This window comes from Berghia stephanieae, chromosome 11 (genome assembly GCF_034508935.2).
Source record: "Berghia stephanieae isolate SIO BIC M18660-M18661 chromosome 11, UCSD_Bste_1.3, whole genome shotgun sequence".
NCBI lineage: Eukaryota > Metazoa > Mollusca > Gastropoda > Nudibranchia > Aeolidiidae > Berghia > Berghia stephanieae.
Window position 1 is genome coordinate 34,418,174 of NC_088370.1, and position 22,308 is coordinate 34,440,481.

Here is a 22,308-nt window from a genome sequence, read left to right on the forward strand (position 1 = left end):
ATTCTTTTACATGAACAAGCTTCAAGTGACCACATGCATAATTCAAATATTATGCTTCCAAATTAGGCTCGCTCTCATATTTACCATTATCACCATCACTGAAACAAAAGTTATAGAGGGTTTCCTTGAATGTAAAAAAAAAACCACTACCAACGACAATTCAATCCTGGACTTTGATAGAAATCAGTAACAAAGAAGTTGAAGTAAAAAATGAACTGAAGTCTAAGTGGCACTTGTCATCCACACTGCCAGTTGGCGTATTTACAGACAAAATACATGTATTTTCAGTCCAAAATCCCATCTTTCTGTTTATAATTTTTTGAATGTTTTGCATAATTAACAGGCTCATGGAAGATAGAAAAAATTATAATAAATAAATAAATAAACAATGATGATGATGATGATGATAATGATAATAATAATAATAATAATAATAATAATAATAATAATAATAATAATAATAATAATAATAATAATAATAATAATAATAATAATAATAATAATAATAATGATGATGACGATGATAATGATGATGATGATGATGATGACGATGATGATGATGATGATGATGATGATGATGATGATAATAATAATAATAATGATGATGATAATAATAATAACAATAATGATAATAATAATAATAATAATAATAATAATAATAATAATAATAATAATAATAATAATAATAATAATAATAATAATAAAATAGTAATAATAATAATAATATAATAATAATAATAATAATAATAATAATAATAATTAAGTTTGTTCGTTTTTTGTTTTGTTTTGGTTTGTTTCTTTTTTTATTTGTTTGTGATTGTTTTGTTTTGTTGTTTTTGTTTTTTGTTGGTTTTTTTTTGGGGGGTGGGGGGGGGGGGGGTTGTTTGTTATTGTTTTTTTTTGTTGTTTTTTTTTTGTTTTTTGTTTTTCTTCTTTTTTTTTGTAGTTATTTTTTTGGTTTTATTTGTTTTGTTTGTTTTGTTTTTTTTTGTTGGGGTTTATTGGGGGGGGGGGGGTGTGACAAAGGATAATAGCGGCGTGTACTTATTTCATGTCTGCTAATCCAACTGGTATGAACGAGACCATACCAATGCAAAATGTTATTGTCCATTATAACAATGTAAAGCCAGGCCCATAATTGCGTTCGGTTATCAGACCTGCGAATAAGTTCACGTCGGATAATAGAGATTAGCGGGATTCCATTGAAAATTGCCAACGTTATCAAACTACTGTATAAAGACGTTCATGCAAAAGTAAATTGTGGAAGCTCTAAAAAATCAACATAGGTACACGGCAGGGATATATTCTTTCACCATTCCATTTTTTAAAAAATGTTTTTTTGTCATTGACTCGGTGATGAGAAAGTCTGTTGGAAATGGTAAAACTGGTCTAAATACATGGACATTTACAGAGGTTTTATAGGACCTTGACTATGCGGATGACATTGTGCTCTTGTCGCACAACCCGACATATATATATACAATCAAAACCATAGACAGTTCAAAGTAATGCCCAAAAGTCGGGGTTGAAAATAATAAATGTGACAAAAAACAAAATAATTAGGATCAACTGCAAATCACAAATACACGTGAAGCTTGGAATCGAATGATGAGAGGATGTTCAGGCATTCACTTATCTGGGGGAGTAAGATCATCAATAATGGAGACTGACATCTTAGAGTGGCTCTTGGCATTTATTTGGAAGTCAAAGAAGATACAGACCATAACAAAGGTCAGGTTTTTTTTTTCAACTCCAATATATTATCCGTGTTACTATATTGGGCTGAAACATGGAGGCTGACAAAGAACATATATGTAAAAAAGCTTGAGGAAGATAAGGATGATGATATTCTTCTTCTTTTCCATTTAGGTCACAGCTTCAGGCTGAAGATTGTATGGCCGATTTTTCAGTAACAGGGGTTTTTGAGGGAAGCAGGGAGCAATTTTTTGAAGTGAATTGCTAAGAAAATATGCAACTTCAAGGATTGAATTGGGTTGCTAATGTTATCCAGGGTCATGCCGAAACCTATCACTGAAATAAACAACAACAAAAAATAATGCGTTAATAAATAAATATATAAAATAAATATATATAAAAATGAACTAACAAAAAAAATAGATAAATAAATAAATAAATAAATAAATAAATAAATAAATAAATAAATAAATAAATAAATAAATAAATAAATAAATAAATAAATAAATAAATAAATAAATAAAGTTCAATTGTGAATAAGGGAAAGTACGACTTTCGGACAGCTGAATTTCATCTATCTAGATAGCTGACAGTTTGTAAAGTTTTTAGGGTCATTTCCGGTATTTAATTTCTGTTCCAGATCTAAATAGTAGTGCTGGGTCGAGTTTGAAACGATCAAATCGAGCGGGTTTTCGATCGAGTCCTCTAAAATCGAGTCGGTTTCGGTCGGGTTTCGAGTCAGTGACGTCATCGAGCAGTGATTCGTTTGAAAAAAAAAAAATACGAGCATCTCGTTTGCCACAGGAAACTTCACATACCCCTCCCTCTCTTATGTCTGTGGCTGGCTTGACTGCAGCTGGTTATGATGGGAGCTGCCAGATGGCCAAGTTCAAAATTGGTTACTAAGAAACGCTTTTCTATTATTATTCATTTTTTAAAAAAATCTTTCATTTTAAAAAAATGAAAAGATAAGTTTATCCAACTGTAGTCGATTGTTTTGTTAATCAAAACCAATGAGTTTTTAAAGGGAGTCAGAATGCTTGTGGTGTTTGGCTATTTGGGGTCTATTTGACTACTTGGGCAAGAAGAAATCTGGCTGTCTGGCAGCCTTGATTATGATCGTTCGTCGCATCACACACACACACACACACGCACGCACACACACACACACACACACACACACACACACACACACGCCATCAAACAGTTGTTGATGGTGAAGGGTTGAGACCCCCCCCCCCCCTCCCACCACCATCATCCCGCTGTCACCTTAACATTTCATATTTATGTCGCGCCAAAAGTTGTCGGCCGACCCCACCTCCCAATTTGTCACTGGTCGTCATTGCCTCTTGTGTGTGCGGGAAAAGGTCGTGCCTTTCATTTCATTATTTGAAAAATAAATGAACAAGAATGGTGTGTTTTTATTAGGTAGGTAGATAATAATAATATTTAGCAGGTTCCACACCCAGACACACACGGATTGCCCGGACACGATGATAACGATGCCGACGACAATGGATGACGATGATGATGATTATCGTGTTTCTGTTTTAAAAATGAAATACTTTAGCAGGTTCCACCCCCACCCCCCACACGGATAGACCGGACCCGAAGATGATGATTGTGTTTTTTGTTTGTTTGTTTGTTGCTTTAGGTCTCTTCCAACACAATTGAGGTTATATGAGAGACCGCTGAAACAAAAAAACAAGCAATCTAACAAAAATAGTACAAATGTAAATCAAAATCATAACCTAAAGATATCATAAGCTAAATTATAAATAACCAAGAACAAACAGGCAGAAGATTTTAAGAAAAAAAAAATCCCCTGTCAAAAATACAATCACAAACCAAAGAAGCAGGATAGGCTAGTAAAGAGAAGAAGAAACGACATCACTATCGGATCGTACACCCATGCGAACATCATAGGTATATGATTCAAGGGTGATGCTCCCATCCAACCACCCGCGATGATTGTGTATTGCTGGCTGTTACGGCTGTGATGATGATGATGATAATGATGATGATGATGATGATGATGATGATGATGATGATGACGATGGCGCAGATGGTGATTATTTGTTCGGTCGCTCAGTGGTACGGTGTCTCTTGTCAAAAAATCAAGCCTTGTCAATGGCCGAATGAGTGACAGTGATTGTTGAAAATTGTGATCCAGACGTTAAGTCCGTGTGTAAGGCACTTGACTCAGGTGTGAATGTATTCTTATCTTATAAGCAATGGCGGGTATTGTAAAGAGCTTTAATACAAAAAGACTCCAAACAGCGATCGGTACCTACTGTACGAAATGGATGTATGGTCGATATGGCGTGCCGGAGGAATAAATTAAATTAAATATTGTGAAATTCATTGAGCATGGTAAATCCTTGGAAATGCGCTTTGAACTAATACACCTGCTAGACAACTCCGATTCCAATATAAACGACTGATTAATGTTCCCATATATAAACTATTGTTAGCTGAAAATCTTTCTTTGTCGGGACTCCAAAAGTATGGAACGAATTAGACAAAGAAATCAAAGGGGTCTTTTAGGAGCACTGATTGATTTTAGATTGATTATTACATTGAAATGTGTTGATATTTATTTTATTCATTATTATTAGGGTGGTGGTGGTGGTGGTGGTGATGATGATGATCCCGCTGATATGATGGTGATGATAAATAAATTAAACATATCTAATTCCCTTTATTCATCGCATAGGGGAGATTCGTCTTTCGGGTCTATTCTAAGGGAAGACTGGAATAACCCAAGCGACAGCCGCAGTGCAGCGCCGCAAATTTAGTTAGGGCAAGGTGACTTGCTCAAGACCACTCAGCGGCGGGTGATCGAACTCGGTACCTTTCGGGTGCCAACCAAAGATCGTACCGCTGCCCCTGATGATGATGATGATGATGATGATGATGATGATGATGATGATGATGATGATGATGATGATGATGATGATGATGATGATGGGAACTAACAAAGAATACACAGGCATCTAAAATTGAAACATTCCATATTCAAAGCTAATGTTTTACTTTAAAAAATTGAGCTTTACAATATCCACTAAATGTGATCAAAGCGCTTTGTAAAGGGATCCCTGGTCAACAGCAACATTAAATATGTAGGACGGGACATGCCGCCTGTTAGGCGATATTACAATTTTTCAGACAAAGACAACGCTGTTAACGGCCAGGTACTCATTTTACACCTGAGTACGGTGTGGCACCAAAGACTCAACTATGCACTGAGCGCGAGGCTCGAACCCAGGACTTTCCGATCCGAACGCGGGTGTCATACCACTAGACCATTATAATGCACTAGACCCATGGCCGACAAGAGTACTATAGGTACGTCATGACTAGACCACATAGCCGCACTACTGTAGGAGTGTTCATTGATAGATGGATGCGTGTGTGTCATAGAAATAGCCTTAGTGTGTGTGTGTGTGTGTGTGTGTGTGTGTGTGTGTGTGTGTGTGATAGTCAAACTTGAGTAGGTTTAATGAAGACTTGTCACACACGCGTGATACACCTATACGAATATCCCTGCCACCCAGACACACTAACATCTGACAAGGAGTGAGGGCTGTGGAAGAACCACAGACTACCGTGTGCAAACGTTGGCGATTGGTATCGGATGGCAAACTGTGATCGTTTGAATTTGAAATGATTCGAAACACTCGAAACGCTCGCTCGGATTCTGATCGTCTCAAGCTCGTCTCACGTTTCAAGATCGTCTCAAGCTCGTCTCAAGCTCACAACCCGCCTGATCGTTTTAGTGACTCGATCGTTTTACTGACTCGCTCTTCCGGCATTGAGATCGGACGCTGACTCGCTGACGCTGACTCGATCGTCGATCGGGTAAAAGCGATCAAATAACCCAACACTACTAAATAGAGTTCACTTTACAGTCCACAAAGCGATGAAATGAACGTTATAAATTCTTGATTGATTAAACGAGGGAGAACTTTGTTCATTCGTTTATAGCTTTACAATGTATTCAAAGCGGCAACTTTACAAACCAGCTCCGAAGCAGAACGTTGGCCAGAAGAAAGTGAGAAAACTGGTTCAAGGCTCTTTGGTTGCAACAACAAACACTTTTACCGGTCCCGAACCTGAAATCGTGAATCCTGGCAATTACATCAGTGACAATGGCCCTTCACGCCAAACCAATAATGATGATATTGAGACAGAACGCTCAGGTTTGTTGACAGATAACGATAAAAAGGTTAAAAACTGAATTGATTGTAATGTATTATTAAGCCGCTATTTTCACAGACTATTTTCACCGTACGGTGATTATAGTATAGCCTGACAGTGTGTGGGAAACTATTTTCATCGTACGGTAATATCTTGGTGGACGATTTTCACCGTACGGTGATAATAATGTGGGAGACTTTTTTCACCGCCGCGTAATATTTTGGTAGACGATTTTCACTGTACGGTGATAATTGTTTGGGAGACCTTTTTCACCGTACGTTAATATCTTGGTTGACGATTTTCACCACTGTGCAGTGAAAATAGCCTGACACACTATTTTCACCGTATGGTGATAATGGTGTGGAAGGCTGTATTCACTGTACGGTGATAATAGTGTGGGCGACAATTTTCACTGTACGATAATATCTTGGTGGACGATTTTCAACATACAGTACAGTGATAATAGTGTGGGAGATTATTTTCACCGTACATTAATATCTTTATGGACGATTTTCACCGTACGTTGAAAATAGCCTGACACACTATTCACCGTACAGTGATAATATAATAATAATAATAATAATGATAATAATAATAATAATAATAATAATAATAATAATAATAATAATAATAATAATAATAAGAATAATAATAATAATAATAATAATAATACTTTATTGCATCCCAAAAAGGAAATTTTTTGTACAGACGTGTTATAATTTACACAATAAGATAAAAATACAATGGAAATAGGATGTATATATATAAAAAAAAAAAAGAGAGGAGCAGCTCTATAACCAGAGCTGCGCTTTATAATATGAATAATATCAACATTGTAAAATAGTTAAAACTCTCACTATAAATTGAAAATTGAAAAGATTGCAAAACAAATAAATTAATAAATTAATATTTATATTTAAAAAAAGTAAAAATGAAAAATAATTATATAAAATGATTATTGCTTGTTGTTATAAAGCCTAATACTGGACGGCATAAAAGATTTTCGGTGTGTCTCTGTTTTCGTTGAAATAGAGAAAAGGCGACCACTTCTTTCTGACATAATAATTGATGGTCTTAATGGGTGATACTGGTCATTTAATATTTTAGTTATTTTATTTATACAAAATTTCTCGTATAAAAGATCTACATCGTCAACATCATTTATATAGCGTTTAATGGATTTTTTAATTTTTGAATTTATTTTGTTCCTTTCCACTGCTAAGCAATTGCCTCCCCAAGCTGTTATACAAAATGACAAAACACTTTCGATTACTGCTCTATAAAATAATGTGCAGAGGGTTTTATCTATTCTAAACTGAGAGAGTTTTGATAAAAAATATGTACGTCTGCACATCTTATGCCTAATTATTTTCAAGTGTTCATCCCACTTGAGCCTGTCATCAATCGTTACACCAAGGTATTTGTAGTGAGGAACTCGCTGGACGAATTGGTCCTTTAATTTTAACGGTTCTTTCGGTTCCTTCACTCTCCTAAAGTCAATCACTAGCTCCTTTGTCTTGCTTATGTTAAGCTCTAGGTGGTGGGCATCACACCAAGACACAAATCTATCAATTTCTTGCCTATAAGCCACTTCGTTGCCATTTGTTATGAGGCCTTGAAGAGCGGTGTCATCTGCAAACTTTATTAAAGGTACACTCAGGTTTTGACCAGTCATTCGTGTATATTGTGAATAATACAGGGGACAATACACAACCTTGAGGAGCACCAGTATTTGTAGTTATACGGGAAGATTTGTTTTGTCCTAATTGAACATATTGTGCTCTCTCCGTAAGAAATTCGAGCACCCAAGCAATTATATACTTGTTTAAATTCAGACTAGTCAATTTTTGAACAACCAACTGAGGTTGCATTGTATTGAACGCTGAAGAAAAATCTGCAAAAAGCAATCTGCAATAGCTCCTAGCGTGATCTAGATGCCTGTAGATGTTGTTTGTAAACAGCAAAATGGCATCCTCTACGCCACGTCCTGGTTTGTAAGCAAATTGATGACTATCACTCAATGGCATAAACTGATTCCTAATTTTAACAAGAACAAGTTTTTCTAAAGATTTCATGGCTATTGAAGTCAGCGCAACAGGTCTGAGATCGTTCATAGTTTCAAGTTTTTCTTTTTTTGGAACAGGAATAATTTTTGAAGTTTTCCAAATTTCATGGATCGAAACGCATTGGAGGGACCAGTTAAAAATATGTGTATAAATGGGGGAAAGCTGATGGGCACATTCTTTTAATAGTTTTCCTTTCAATCCATCCGGCCCAGCAGCCTTCCTCTCGTTTAGTTTCGAAAATACGAATCTCGTTTCCTCTTCACTGACCTCAATAGTCATTTCATCTTCCAAAGCCCTGTCTAATTTATGTTTTTCATTTTCAATATCAAATTTGTTTGCTGTGTCGAAACGTGAATAAAATTTATTTAAAGTTTCAATTTCGATATCTTCTGATATAATCGTGGGCTTTGGATTATAGTTAACAGCAGTTTTAAGCCCCCGCCACGTGTCCCGTATATCCCAGAAGAAAAGCATTTTTCAATTTTATTTTTGTACTTGTCTCTACAACTAGATATTACCCTCTTTATCTCTTTTTGTTTTGTTTTCAGATCTTTTTTGTTTCCACTAGTATAGAGGGTTTTCTTTTGGTTCAATAAAAGTTTTAGATCTTTTGTTATCCAAGGCTTGTTGTTAGGATAATATTTTATTTCTTTTTTACAAGACACTAGCTGTTCACAGAATTTTAAATACTCACTCACACAGTCATTCAGCTCATCCACACTATCACATGATTCGATTAAAACATTCCAGTCAGTGCATTCAAAACAACCACGCAAATCTTCTCACACACTTCCGTTCCAGATCTGTACACTTTTCTTTACTGGTTTTACACGTTTAAAAACAGGGCGGTAGGTGGGGAGTAGCAAGAGCATGCAGTGGTCAGATAAACCTAATGGGGCACGGGGTAAACATTTATAACTATTTTTAATATTACACAGGAATAAATCTAATGTTTTTTTGTCCCTTGTCTCGCAGTCCACGTATTGATGAAGTCCCGGGAGAGTAAAATCGTTACATTGGTTAAAATCGCCAGTGACCATCAATACGGCATCGGGTGACTTAATTTGAATGTCCTGTATTTCTTTCCTCAAAATATTTTTTGCTGTGGTGTTGTCTGATGATGGTGGAATATAGACGTTGATGATGATGACATGAGTATATTCCCGGGGTAGATAATATGGTCGTGATGAAACAGTAATAAATTCAATATAGTCGTCACAATACATTTTCTTTATATGACAGTTATTGGGGTGGCACCATTTGTTGTTAATATATGTGCACACCCCACCCCCAGCTCGTTTATTTACATTAGTCCGATCTCCTCGAAATAGTGAATATTGTTCAATATTAAAACATGATGATGGTATGTGAGGAGATAGCCAAGTCTCTGTTAACGCTATTATGGAGGCTTGACGATAGTCACTATTAAAACGACACAGTGAAAACAGTTCATCAATTCAACAAATAATGGTGTGGAAGGCTATATTCAGTGTACGGTTATAATAGTGTGGGAGACTATATTCACTATTATGGTGTGGAAGGCTATATTCACTGTACGGTGATAATAGTGTGGTACACGATTTGCACCGTACGGTGAAAATATCCTGACACACTATTTTCACCGTACGGTGATAATGGTGTGGAAGGCTATATTCACAGTACCGTACGGTGATAATAGTGTGGGACACTATTTTCACCATACAGTGATAATGGTATCTTGGTAGCTAACAAACTTTGCGGCATTTGTCTGTGTTGAAAACATGACCTCAAGAAGTCGGGGGGGGGGGGGGGGGGGAGCGGCTCAAGATAGACATAGAGATTGAAATCACTTTTTCATAGCTCATACTCATACAGTAGAGCCACGCTCTCCCTGGCCAGATGGAGTTGTTGTACCAGTAAGGTCGCGGGTTCGAGACCCCATCGTCACGACAAAATTGGAAAGCTTCATCGGTAACTGTAACCAATTCTCTCAGGTATGGAATGTTGGCTATTCTAGTTTCAACATTGGTCCATACCTTTGCTATATTCTCTCTCCCCATATTTCATTTGCCTTTCCATGAAGCTTTGTGTCCTTGTTCCGAAGTGAAAGCATTTTGGTTTCACCTGAGCTTTGCCTAGGGTCTTTTGCTCATTGGAAAACAGATAAATTTACCTTTTTGTGAGGAATGATAAATTGATGTCTTTTCTTAGTCAAATCTCTAAAATCAATGTCAATAATATATTATAAGCCACATTGGTACCATTTGAATGTAATCGTCTTATCTGAGATTCTGTGTCTGGATGGGAATTAAGGTAGTGTCTCAGAGCCATGAAGGGCAGCGTGGCTCAGAGGGTACAAGTCTTTGCTTCGCACCCGAAAGATACAGAGTTCATTCACCCCCTGCTGCGCTGTGTGGCCTTGAGCAAGTCACCTCGCCCTAGCTCAGTTTGCGGTACTGCACTGCGGCTGGCGCCTGGGTTATTCTAGTCTTCCCTTGGAATAAATCTCTGAGACAAATTTCCCCTTTGGGATGAATAAAGGGAATTAAAAAAAATTTTTTTCAATTTTTAAAAAAAATTCTAGATGCTGAATATCCTGGATTGAATATTTAGAAGTAGCTGCCACCTGCTCTGTATTTATGAATACCACTGAACAAAATAGAAAATGAGGCAAAAATCTCAAAATTAAATTCTCAGATTTTTTTTCTGAGAAAGCATTTTGAAAATTGGTATTACATGAATCAGTGGACAAATTGTTTTTTTTTGGAAGAAAACCGAAAGACGTAATATATTTTACAACCAAACATAACTTTTACCATACATTTGACATCAGTCAATAACAAACACCTGGTCTGTAATATTCAAACACCAAGTAGTACTCACACACTGGGTCTCATTGCCAGCGACTAAAGTGATCCGGGAAGCAAGTTGATGATTCCTATGATCTGCTGCTCGCAGTCGGGTACCCAGTGAATATATCCTGGGTCTTCACAGCTCTAATCTCAGTCTAGACTCGCAAATAGATTGCTCATGGGTCTACTTTTGTTCTCTATCTGAACTTATCATTTTGTAAATGTTGTCCTCCATCTTTTTGTAAATGCATCTGAACTATGGTCTATAACCTTTTCCTTTTGACGATGCGGGTGGTTGGATGGGAGCATCACCCTTGAATCATATACCTATGATGTTCGCATGGGTGTACGATCCGATAGTGATGTCGTTTCTTCTTCTCTTTACTAGCCTATCCTGCTTCTTTGGTTTGTGATTGTATTTTTGACAGGGGATATTTTTTTTCCTGTAAATCCTCTGCCTGTTTGTTCTTGGTTATTTATAATTTAGCTTATGATATCTTTAGGTTATGATTTTGATTTACATTTGTACTATTTTTGTTAGATTGCTTGTTTTTTTGTTTCAGCGGTCTCTCATATAACCTCAATTGTGTTGGAAGAGACCTAAAGCAACAAACAAACAAACAAACCTTTTGACGATACCTTCATGTTGTTAAACTAACACTGAGATGTCTAAAAGTGCAAACACAAAAATATGCCTCACTGGTCACTTGTACTGTATGTTCTCTATTGTATGACCTGCATGGGTAATTAATGACTACCAAGCATGGGTGAAAGTTCGCCGGAAAAATCCGGCATGGCCGGATTTTTATTTTTGAAAAAGAGGTCTCGCCGTTTTTTTTTTGTCTGGCCGGAATTCGAAAATGAAAAAAACCGGCATTTATATAATTAACCGCACTTCTGTTTTTTCCTCTTATTGGTAGTTGCAGGATTTTTTTTTCTGAGCACCTGCCTTTGCAGGATTAATATCATTGAGTAACTTTCACCCATGCTACCAAGCTGCTAGAAGCTGTGGACTGTAAAAAACTAATGTATAAAAATGAATATAACTATAACATTTAATATGTAAAATGAGTACCTGGCCGTTAACTGTGTCCTAAAAAATTGTTATACCGCCTAACAGGCATCATGTCCCATCCTAAGTGTTAAGTGTTGCTGTTGGTCAGGGAGCCCTTGTAAAGGGCTTTGAGCATGTTTAGTGGATATTGCGCTATATAAAAGCTCCATTTTTTTTTTTTCGTCATTGACTTTATGAAATCAATGTCTTTATTTCATTTGTTCTCACAGTGTCCAGGGATGTCCAGGATGATCCTACGATGAGTCCCTGTAGGGCTGTGCCTGCTTTGACAGAATATGCCTCACCCCGAGCTGAACCTCCATCCAGATTTCTTGATCTATCAGACTCGGAGGTGAATCTTAGCATGGCCTCCAGCACCAGTACAACTAAACGTCCTATCATGGTTTGCGATGCTTCCCACCTCGGATCATCTCCTGACAATACAGAAGTGGAAGTTGTAGTAGAATATGAGGATTCACCTGCTCGAGTTATATGTCATACTCCTAGTCGATCCCAGAAGCTGCGTCAGTCTGGATTAGATCAGGCCTCACCTCAAAATACAACAGTTTCAACAGGAAGACGAGGCCCGATTTCTCTTGTATTTGATTCACCAAAAGCTGATGGAAGGAACTTAAGCAGTCGTCGAGATGGTGACATTAACACAAACACTAATTACAGTTTACATAATGAGGAAGATGATGATGATGATGATAAAAAAGGAAAGTTGGTAGTTGAAAAAAAAGAAAGTAAGGGTCAGTTAATTTCAGAGCATAGTCGTGGTATAATAAAGGAAATTCTTGCTGAGGAACTTGGAACCAATATCAGCTCTTTGTCACTGTATAGTCATGAATCGTCACCTCCAGCCTCTGGTCATCCAAGGAGTTCTTCTCCACTGAGACATCTAAGCATTACTTATCTGTGAGAACCTCAAATTCCAGCAGTTTGCCATCAAGAGAGGATTGTCTCTCAAAGAAATCTGTTTTGCCGAGATTAAATTATGATATGGAATCAGATGCTTCTGCGAATAGTGAAAATAATATGAACAAACATGACCGAATTGATAGGACTCCAAAAATTGAGGCAGCGAAGAACAAAGAAATGTTGAAATATCAAAATGACTCGGATTCTGAGACTTGCTCTCTGTATGAATATGTCACTCAAAAAAAGGATATTAATGATAAACCTAAACAAAAGCAGAAAATTCTTGAAGATAACCCCAAGTCACAAGACATCAACGCTAAACGACCTAGATCAGCTAAGACAAAACCTGGTCGTGTTGTAGCTTCCAGGTTTATGCAAAATGCAAGCTCCACATCCCAGAAAAGCAACACAACTCTCAATACAACAAAAAGTTCCAATATGTCTAACTCTCGTTCCCTCTCAAACGTCACAAAACCCAAAATTATGACAGCAAAGGCTCGTTTAAAATCAACCTCAAGTGTAAATAGACTATTGGATGCAACGAAAAATAATTGCACACCTCCTACAACAACTTCAACTACTGGCAAAAACTTAAGTAAAAAACTTACATCGACCCCTACTCAGGATGACTCGTGTTACCCGTACGAAATTGATGCCTCCAGCATTCTTCCCAGTTACACCATGGCTCTCAGTGACAGGGATGGATCAGATACAGACAATGTTTTGCAACATAATTCAGCTCAGGTTCAAAGACCAAATTCTACTGCTGACAAAATAACGAATTTACAACTTGATATTCAATATGCTCGGTACCTTCAGGCTTTATATCTGTCCACCACTGCTAAGAAGTCATTCAAAGACCAGGAAAAACAAGCCATGGAACAATTGCATGGCTTGTGGAAATTGCATGAAAAAAAGCGTGCAGAATTATCCAAGTCTAAAACAGAGCTAGAGAGACTAAAGGTCTTTTCACAGATCGACGTTGCTTTAAATAGCACACAAGCTCAGTTAGATTCTCTGGAAGAGAAACTACCCCAAGTCGGTGCTTACTACACAAATTTATGTTCAGCTCTAAACGATACAAGGCATCAAATTGCCACAAAAGATGTTTACATTCCAAACAAGACAGATGAAGAGAGGGAAGAGTACGAAGAGAAACTGGAAGCTACTCTGAAGGAATCGGAAGATATTCTGAAGAAGATATCGTCTAAGGCAGGACATGCTTTTCCCCCATTGCATCAGTATGCAGCCTCTCTGGAAGCCATCAGTGGAAATGTGGAAGAGAGTGGGAAGGAGCTACGCGAAGGGTATAAAGAATTGGACGTGGCTCATGGTCTTTGCTCTCAGCTGTCATCACGGATGGTAATGCCCATCCTATGAATGTGTGGGTACTGTGCAATCTGCTTACAAGGACCTTAGACTTAAAAGGTTACTGAGGTAGCTCGAGATTCTAGTGGGTTCTTGGTTAGGATTCAAGACAGTCAGCCATACTTATCCGAACCAGCGACCACCTGAGCTATAGCCCTTCGGTCTTGTGCCATGACGTAGAAGTTAGACGTCTTTTGTAGTTGTTCCAGGTGACTATAAAGTGTGTTACTGATGCTTGGATTTGGTGGGAGGAATGTGCATCTCAGGTCTTCAAGAGGTTGACATTCAAGCAAGTGGTGTGTTACTGTTTAGACAGTCAGCCATTGATTGTTTACAACTTTATTAATAAAACAAGGGACATATTTCATGTCTCAAGTTTCCAAACAGTATCATTATAGTTATTTCCCTTGAAGGGGTCAGTTATAAATGTTCCCTTTTTTTTACTTTATTACAGTTACATTACATCAAAGTTCTTCTTTTAACAAAAAATATATCGATAGTTAGGACAAATCTAAAAAGAATATAAAATTTGACAATTCATTTTATAAAAATGCATCTCACCTCTTGTCAGATTATGCAATTTCAAGTCTTATAAAAGCTCTTGCTTTCTAATCATAGCCTATCAGGGCCAAACATTAACTCACTCAACCCTAACACAGACTATATCCATCATAGTTTACCCTGGTTACTTTTACCCCATGCCCATTTATTACATTTTTATGAGACAAATTATAGGCCTAGGATCAAAGCTAATGTAGGCCTATTTAGTTTTTTGCGTGTTCATGTTAGTTGAATAAAACTATCTATGTACATGATCATGTTTTAATACATTTTTTTCCAATTTTGAAAAGTAGCAAAAATCTCTAGGATTGAGTGAGTTAATTCATTATTGACTTCCTTGCTGTGCTTTTCATTTTATTTTAGTCTCTCCTTGCCCTGAAGTAAATTTATCCCATCAATCATAGACAGGGGTGGGATTCTTCTACTTCTATGGAACCACGGAATTCCTCGAAAATTGTTTTTGTTTTTTTTATCCTCTGATATCATATTTATAAGTAAACAGACTAGGTGCATCTTGAGTCAGAACAGTTAATTTTCTCTCTCTTTAAGGTTACAGCGACTTTTTTTCTCTTGACAAAACTTTCCTGATGGCAGATATGCCCTGAGGAGTCCCGCCCCTACATATAGACTTAAATATGTATCCCTTTATTTTCTCTTTCATTTTATGTATTGATAGGATATGACAACTTATGGATATAGTGACATCATTTCAGCAGTCTCAATCTTGACATTATAAGCTGGTTGCATGGTATTTCCTCATTGTAGAGTCTCAAAACAAAATTCAAGACTTGTTTTCCCTGCCATGTTATTTATAGTATTTTATTCTTTATAGTTTGAAGAATAAAATATGAAATTCCTTTATTTTCTGGGAAAATTCTGTGTTTAGAATCTGTTTTGATAAAAGATTTCCAAAAATTAACAAATTACAGTGCAACACGCATTCAACAAATTCACGGATCAACGAACAAGGGCAGAATTCCCAAATTATGTCCTTCATTCTCTCAGTAAATTTTTTCACTGCATCCACGAACAGTTTCACCGTTTAGACGAACTGAACTGAGCTAAGAGAGAGAAGAAAGAAATTTTGTGAACTCAAAGCATGGTGCTGATGAAAAGATTACTTCAAAAAACAAGTTAACAATCACAAAGAGAAAGTTCATTACACATATTGTGAGTTGTATTCAATAGCTCAACAAATGGAGTCATTTATTTCATTGAACACCATTAAAACAACAGCTTGCTTTTCATTTCAGTTTTAATAAGAATGATAAATAATAAATGGCATTTATATAGCGCTTTACCCCATTGTCACAGGCTCTCAGCGCTTTACAGCGATATGAAACAAAACATATTACGGTAAGACGAGTGTTGATGGAAAAGTGATGCGAATTCAATTTAACAAGAACAAAATATGATGATAGTATTGCTACTTATGGTGTAAAAAGGTAAACCTTTAAGTAAGCGAGATTTGAAAGTTGTCAACAAATTTGAGCATCTCATTCTCATGTGTGATGGGAGAGAGTTCCAAAAATGGGGGGGCTTTGTGATTACCTTCTTGTTTTGATCAGTCTCAGACATAGCCATTTAAGTACTTACTTGCCTATCACTATCACCTGTAGGAATAGACTCCACAGTTTGTGAGCATTTATCACAATATTATAACTTGCTGATGAAGGGATTGCATTGCGGTAATAGACAATGTCATGCATTTTTTTCTTTTATCTCCTGTGTTGAAATTGTGAGTGACGCTCAGGATCTACAGGGCTGATTGTTGCCTGTGACAAGCAAGTACCTTAGATAGCTATGGTCTCAGTCTCAGATTATAACTTTGAAGGCTATGGTTGTGGAGACGAGTGCCTTCCCCGTTCCTTTCTTCCCTCTGCCCAAACCTCCTCTCATGCCATCCATGTTGTGTGGAATGGTCGTGTGTTTCCGCAGTGAATGATATAATATTCATTATTTTGCCAGCAAAAAGGCATGAATAGCTTCTTCAATCTACCAAATCTGTCTGTCCCGTGTAGATCGATGAATGCGTGTTGCACTGTAACGTGCGACTATGAGGTCTAGTGGTATGACACTCGCTTTCGTATCGGAAGGTCCTGGGTTCTAGCCTTGCTTGGTGCATAGTTGGGAGTCCTTGGAAAAGGCTCTTTACTCACATTCTCTCACTGTAAGATGGGTAGCTGGCCATTAACAGGGTTGTCTCTGTCTGAAAAATTGTAATATCGCCTAACAGGCCTCATGTCCCATCCTAAATGTTAAGTGTTGCTGTTGGCCAGGGACCCCTTGTAAAGCGCTTTGAGTATGTTTAATGGATATTGCGCTATATAAAAAATCTCAATTTTTTGTTGTTGTAAATGCTTATAATTTTTAAAAAGCCAGAGTTGCATTGCAGCTTTCAAAGTGAGCAACAAGGGCGAAGTTTTGGTGGGTTTTTAATTTTTTTTTTGTTATTTTTTTTTTTTTTCTAGAGGTTTCAAAAGAGATAGGTGCTGAAAGCAGGGCCCAAACCCTGGATTTCAGTGTTGTTATGCAATATCTTATCCTTTCAGCCTGCTTCTGAGGTTTACTGGCACTGTATCTTGTAATAAAATAGTAGTAATGTTGAGTGTGGTCAATAATGAACAACTGGGTGGGGTTCCGACCTCCCATAGTGGGCAGGGAGGTCCTTACTGTGTCTTCTCTCCCCCTGTACCTGCTTTTCAATTGTTTCCTGTCATTGTCTTGGAATGAGATTACTTGGTTTTGTCCTGATCCTTGCCGGAATTCCTTAGCTGGGAGGGATATAGTCGAATGTATAGTTATCGTTTTGGGAGATGATATTTTTTTCTTTGTAAATCATCTCTCTGTTATGCATTGTATTATGTTTAGTTTACATATTATATTATAGGATTGGTAAACATTTGACTGTATTCCTCTTAGTTGGGACCTGTGCTTGTGTCTGGATGAGATTTTTAGGTGATCTCAAACTAAGTACTTTGACAGTGTGCTCTTGGAATCTACATCTGTTCCCTATTTGAACCAATTCCCCTTTGTCTTACCTTTTCTTTTGTGCTTTAATTGTAATTCTAGAACTTTTTACGATCCCATTTTCTTCCTTTTTACTGGCGCTGATATGACCTTAATGTGTTGCAAGCGCCGTAAAACCCTTAAAAAAATAAAAATAATGAACAATATCAAATATTTTGGCACCAGCGTTTTGTCCTCGGCAAGGCACATTGACTCATTGGACTCGAGTGTGAATGAGTAGGTATCCGACTGCTATAAATGATGACCAGATACTGTAAGAATACTAGACCAAAAAAGGTTCCAAAAAGGTGACTCGTTCATTTGCAGTGCAGTATATGAAGAAATTGAAATGGAAAGTTGGCTCCACTCAGCTTGTTGGGAAGCTAACATAAGGAAGCGTTGTGAACTGCTGTGAAGTGCATGGAGCTTGATGAAACAACTAACTCACTCAATCCTAACACCAACTATATCCGTAGTTTACCCGGGTTACTTTTACCGTGGCCTTCGTAAAGTTATGGCCTGATACTGACCAAAAAATGACGTCAAAATGCCAGTCTTTTGCCACAAAAGAAAACAAATCGTGAGTTGTATTCAATAGTTCAGCCAATGAAATAACTTGTTTCCACGAGCTCTACTAACGACAACTCACTAGGCAGTGCAAAAACCAAATACAATGACGTCAAACTGCCAGTCCTTTTTGGATTTCAGTATCAGGCTATAACAACGATGGCGACGCTTTTACCCCATGCCTATTAATTACATTTTTCTGAGACAAATTATAAGCGTAGTATCAAAGCAAATGATCTTAATTTTTACATGTTAATAGTAGTTATCTATGCAAATGCTTATTTTTAATACATTTTTTCCCGTTTTGAAAAGTAGCAAAAATCTCGAGGATTGAGTGAGTTAATGTCTTGTCGCTCATATGTAATATTAATCTGACCTACTCAAACCATCCAACAGCAAGAGAGGATTTTTGGCCTTATACCGCACATCTGCCGACTAAACTGTACAGACCCCTGACAGAGCTGAGGAAGTCAAAGGCGTTCTTTCACCAACTTGACATTCAATATTCAAACATGAAGACAACATGAGGGGGAACAAATTAATAGTAAATTCAGTTCTGCTGTGCCTTTCTGGGTGGAGAACTTTGACCTTTCATTGTGAGCCCGAGAACGCGACCCTCTCTTGCTGTCTTTTACTTTTCTATTTCCCTGATATCAGTGGTTGATCCTTTCATTTGGTTTTCTGGTCGGTGACCTCTGACCTTTGGTCGCGGGCCAGGGAAAGCACATCATTCTTGCTGTCTTTCGTACCCCCCTCCGATATCAGTACAGTTGATGACTTTTTTGCCACTTTCGCTGTTCTTGTTCTGTAATGAAACCAGCTTTCATGTCGGATGGATTCGACTTTTGTAAGTGTAAGACAATATGTTTTACCTTGGAAGAATTAGTCTTGGATCGACTTCTGTTCTCTCTTTGAAGTCTACCAACTTTTCCTGCATCTTCCTTAACTACTGGAACGGAAATGACCTGAAGTGTAGCAAGCCTGGCAAAAGCTCTTAAAATAAAAGCTTCTTTATGACATAGGGGGTCCCTATCCCTTTATCACAGGCAGAGGGACGTTTCCATCCCCGATGCAGTGCAGTGATTAGTGTAGCTGGGTCTGTTTGGCATGGAAGAAAGTATTTTACAATAGACTAGTAAGTATTCTATCCAAAGGGTGGCAAGCAATTATTGCATATACACGTACATAGCAGTGACCTTTTCTTCTTGTAGATTTCATTAAAATTTTGAAGCCATGTGCCATCTATATTAAAATCCAGAATGGGAGATCAAAACCTATGATTAACTCTCTCTCGAGTTCACCCTCATTGAAAATTGAACAAATTTGTTCTATTTTCCATGCATATGAACTCGAGAGAGTTAAGTTAGTATTGTATATAAATCATAATCACTGCACTCATGTCAATTACACAGTCAACTCACTCCTCTGTATAAATCAAATCACTGGTAGCTCCTAAAAGTAAGAATAACTCGAGGCGGGGATAGTAATGGCCCCTTGACTTATTCCATCTCTGTCCACACCTTTGCTGTCACTTCTATTTTTGTTGTTCCTTCCAGGTACCTACTGTGACATCAACACTCTTTACTTTAAGGCGATCTTTTTCTAAAAACTTGTTGGTCAAAATTTCTGTTCATTATCTAAGTATGTTCCATTGAAAATGAATAAAGTCAACCAATCTTTCCAGTCTGGTGGTGTTGTTTTATCAGGATTCCACTGTAGCTTTAGTCCTTTAAAAAAATAAGAATTGGAAGTGTGATGGGGTGGAGGGAGAGAGATTTAGAGTGAAACCAGAAGTTTTGCCAGGGATCTTTCTGTGGTGTTTAGCTGTCAGTTGGGCATTATATGTATTTCTTGTGCTGCTTAGCGGGTTTGTGATATAGCCCAAAACTTCTGATCTGTGGTTGTTGATAACTGGTTCGAGTCCTGCTGAGATGCAAAGTTGAGCCCCTGGAAAAAGCTCTTAACTTAATAATAATAATAATAATGCTGAAAACTTATATAGCGCTATAACGCGGAGACACCAGACTTTAAGCGCTTAAATTACAAATTACTTTGGCTGAAACATAATCATTTACACACACAAGCACACACCATGGGTGCAAGAGTGCCGGCTGCAGCCGGCCTGCCGGCCGATTGGATTACGGAAAAAAAACGTCGCCGGCTTTTTGCGATTTGGATTTGATTGATTTTTTTTTTAATTGTGCAACTTGTGACAAGAAACTTAACAAATTACTGCATTACAACCTTTGGATTAAACATACAACAATTGTGGACTACTATTATGAAGACTAGATGAATCTTGCAGGCTTTTTCAGATTATATGTCTGGTCATAAGTCGACTTGCAGGCTTTTTGAGGTCCAGTTGCTTGCACCCATGGCACACACACACACACACACACACACACACAACACAAAACAAACCAAACCTATCTTGCTTCTCATAACATCTACTAAAATCGAAACATATGGTTTAAGCGAACGTTTAAAAATAGACAAGAGAATGCTCTGCGGTAAGGCGTTCCAACTTAAGACTAAGATACTCTAACCACCCATTGTTTTGTTACGTCTTGTTGTTGCAAGGTCGCCTTCAAGGTCCAATAATGTATGTATAGACATGCCTTTTTCATCTTACCCTTATCGATTCAGATTTATTCTCCCCCCCCCCCCCCCCCCCCCCCCCCGCAAGCAGGTCATCTGAATCCAATTTCCATTTGATACAAAATATGATAACAAAATCCCTTGAATTTTGTGTTTTTAACTCACTCAACCCTAACACTATATCCGTAGTTTACCCGGCTTACTTTTACCCCGTGCTTGTTTATTACATTTTTCTGAGACAAATTATAGGCGTAGTATCAAAGGTAATTTTTTTTTTAGTTTTTACATGTTAATGGTAGTTGAATAAAACTATCTCTGTACATGATTACTTTTAATACATTTTTTTCCAATTTTAAAAAGTAGCAAAATCTCTAGGATTGAGTGAGTTAAAGGTTTTACTGGTGCTGGCAACACATTTGGGTCATTTCACTGCCAATAAATAGGAAGTAATTGGGTGAGTCCAAAATCTATAGATTTACACAAAGGAGACTGTTTCAAATAGGGAACAATTGTAGATTCCAGGAGCTTACTAGACTCAGCGTATTTAGTTTGATTTGATATCATCCAGTCACAAGCACGTGATTCAACTAAGTGGAATACAGTCAATTGTTTACATATCATTACACTTATAAAAACCATTACATTACATATCAGAGAGATGTTGACAAGGAAAATAAAATCTCCCAAAACTTGTATCCATATATTACATTTTCGTCCGTTTCCCTCACAGTCACAGCCAAGGACTCTGTTTGTTTTTGAGGGTTTTACAGCTCTTGCAACACATTTGGTTATATCAGCGCCAGAAAAAATGAAGAAATTGGGATAGTAAAAAGTTCTAGAATTACAATTAAAGCACCCAAGAGAAAGTAAGACATAGGGGAACTGGGAATAAATAGGGATCAGATGTAGATTCCAAGAGCATATCACCAATGTACTTAGTTTGAGATCACCTATAAGTCTCAGCCGGACACAAGAACAAAATCCAACAAAGAGGAACACACTCAAATGCTTAAATTATACATTTAAAAATAACAAATATACTAATACATAACAGAGAGATGATTTACAAGGAAAGAAATATCATCTCCCAAAACAATAACTATGCATTTGACTGTTTCCCCCCCAGCCATGACTCCGACCAGGGCCAGGAAAAAAACTAAGTAATCTCATTCCAAGACAAAGACAGAAGGCTATTGGAAAACAGATAAGAGGGGATAGAAGACACAGCATGTACCTCCCTGCCCACTATGGGAGGTTGGAACCCCACCCAGACATTTCCTTTAGAAAAATAAACAAGCAGCAGATGACTAGAAAGCTGATTGGATGTTCTATAAATAAACGTCTTCTGATTATCAATCGTATCTTAATAACTTATGGGATGACACAGGCTTGGCAACTAGATGCAGTGTAACATTTTGTCCAAATTATGTACGAGAAA

At 37.3% G+C, this 22,308-nt stretch overlaps 1 protein-coding gene across 1 annotated transcript; it reads left to right on the forward strand.

Moving 5' to 3' along the window:
* The first annotated feature begins 5,570 nt into the window (after positions 1-5,570).
* On the forward strand, positions 5,571-15,570 carry LOC144956561 (uncharacterized). The gene is given in 3 exon segments (XM_078887142.1): positions 5,571-5,897; positions 12,077-12,762; positions 12,765-15,570. Coding segments are annotated over 3 exon segments (2,277 nt in total). The 5' UTR covers positions 5,571-5,689; the 3' UTR covers positions 14,148-15,570.
* The last annotated feature ends 6,738 nt before the right edge of the window (positions 15,571-22,308 follow it).